At 47.3% G+C, this 2341-nt stretch overlaps 1 protein-coding gene across 1 annotated transcript; it reads left to right on the top strand.

The window, feature by feature from the left end:
• Positions 1-449: 449 nt before the first annotated feature.
• On the top strand, positions 450-2123 carry LOC109740700 (alkane hydroxylase MAH1-like). Its single transcript, XM_020299750.3, has one exon. It carries the CDS (start codon positions 520-522, stop codon positions 2050-2052), a length of 1533 nt encoding a protein of 510 aa, XP_020155339.2. The 5' UTR covers positions 450-519; the 3' UTR covers positions 2053-2123.
• Positions 2124-2341: the final 218 nt, after the last annotated feature.

Here is a 2341-nt window from a genome sequence, read left to right as displayed (position 1 = left end):
CGAATATTGAATGAGTTGAGCCGAGTCAAGTCCAACTCGCTCGAACTCAACTCGTGTGCAGCCCTAGTTGCATATCCAAGAGACAATTATCCATTTTTCACATGCCTCACTTCAGCACCAGAGGCCACATCGACGTCACGGAGACGAGGCAGGAGAAGCAAACTGCAAAAGGTAGCCACCGCCGCCATGCTGACAAACCCTGCAAATTGTTACCCCACCTGCCAGAACGACCAGGTAGGAATCTACGCCATCGAGCCATCGACGTTATCTTGGTTTATACTAACTTGCAGATATTTTTATATGTAGTACATTCATTATTATTAATGGGATACACAACTTGTGGTCACCAAACATGCCACGTTTATTGTCTTTCATTAACAAGAAAATGGCAAGAGTTTTCATGTGTGCACGCAAGTTTCTTTTATTTCCTTTTCGGCCAGGTATCCAAGTTGACAACGAAGTGTTTCTATAAATAGAGATCTGCTTGCATCTCCGAGATCTCTCTCTATAGGTCCATGCATGCAGCACACATCTCTTCCAAGAATGGCATTCTCGTTCTTACCGGGACTGTTCTCCATACTTGTGCTACTTGTAGTTGTTCTAGGTTTGTACTACATAAAGTCTAGTAAGAATCCATTGTTGCCAGTGGATTGGCCAGTAGTGGGCATCCTCCCTTCCCTAGCCATCAACCTCCACAGATTGCATCACTATATCGCCTTTGACCTCCTAGCACTGTCCGGGCACAGCCTAAAGTTTGCCATAGCTAGTATACGGATATTCCTAACCTGTGACCCAGTGAATATCCAACACATTTTCACCTTGAAACACACAAACTATCCCAAGGGTGAGGAGTTCGCCGATATCTTCGATGTGGCAAGGGGCTCACTCTTCACTGTCGACAACGAGCCATGTCGTCGTGAGCGCACGAATTACCAGGGCGTGTTGAGCAGCCCACGGTTGGTAGGGCTGATGAACACGTGTTGTTGCGATAAGGTGGAGAAGGGCCTTCTGCCCTTCATGGCCCACATGGCGATAACAAATGCTCCTGTCGACATGAATGACCTCATGATGAGGCTCGTGTTCGACCTATATGCGATGACCATCTTCGGCATGGACTCGGGTCGCTTGTCCCTTGACATGCCGTCGGTGCACGTCGCGGATGCGATGGACACAGTCATGGAGGTGGCCTTCATCCGACACATTGTGCCAGTATTTTTCTGGAAGGCGATGAGGCGCTTGGACATTGGTCCAGAGAGGAAGCTTGCCGCCGCGCAAGCGGTGCTTCGCTGCTTCACAATGGACATGATCATGAAGAGGCGGGGGAACGACCATGTTATTGTTCAAGAGGTACCCATAGACATTCTGTCCAGTTATGTCAATGACCCAAGATACAATGATGATTTGCTCCAGGCAACTCTCATTACCTACATGATCGCCGGGAGGGACACGATCGGTACTACCTTGTCGTGGGTCATCTACAACCTCGCCAAGAACCCGCACGTCGTGTCGAGCATACGTGATGAACTAGCACCCATCATATCCCGCAAACCATCCATTGCAGGAGCCACCATGACGATGTTGGATCTAGATGATGTCAAAACCCTAGTTTATTTGCAAGCCACCCTATTGGAGACACTCAGGTTGTACCCGCCGATCCCTATCGAGCGCAAGTCTGTTGTCACCGCCGATGTAATGCCAAGTGGCCATGAGGTGTGTGCCCGGGACATCGTCCTCGTCTCCATCTACTCCATCGGAAGAATGGAGTCTGTCTGGGGAGCCGACTGCCGGGAGTATAGGCCAGAGAGGTGGCTCTCAGAGGATGGACGCCAGCTGCGACACGTGCCCTCTCACAAGTTTTTGGCTTTTAACTCGGGCCCAAGATTGTGCCTTGGCAAGGATATTGCAATCATGCAGATGAAGATCATCGTTGCTGCTATCGTGTGGAACTTTGATGTGAAAATGTTAGATGGTCAAACCATCGAGACAAAGTTGTCTTGTCTTCTGCAAATGAAGAATGGCCTGAAGGTTAAGCTGAATAAGCGGGAAATGTAATGTACCTAAGGGTTGGCCGAGTTCTCATGATATATGTATGTGTATTCCTTGCTATATATGAATAAAATAAATCATTGCTTAGTATGTACTGTGCAAAAATCATGTTTAACATGAATTACATTTCCCCCACCAAATTACTTCCGGGACTGAAACATAAATACCAAAGTTATGCTACTTATAATCATTTGCTTTTTTATTGCCGTTGATATAGAAGATCCTCACGTTGCAATATCATGCACATGACAAACATGTTATGAGAAGACCATCATGTGAGCTGTGACAAACTCTT

The sequence above is a fragment of the Aegilops tauschii genome, chromosome 5, assembly GCF_002575655.3.
Source record: "Aegilops tauschii subsp. strangulata cultivar AL8/78 chromosome 5, Aet v6.0, whole genome shotgun sequence".
Taxonomy (NCBI): Eukaryota; Viridiplantae; Streptophyta; class Magnoliopsida; order Poales; family Poaceae; genus Aegilops; species Aegilops tauschii.
Note: the sequence above shows the minus strand (reverse complement) of the source record. Positions and strands in the feature narration are given on the sequence as shown.

Coding starts and splice junctions, on each gene's coding strand:
- LOC109740700 (XM_020299750.3), top strand. CDS start 520: ATGCAGCACACATCTCTTCCAAGAATGGCATTCTCGTTCTTACCGGGA.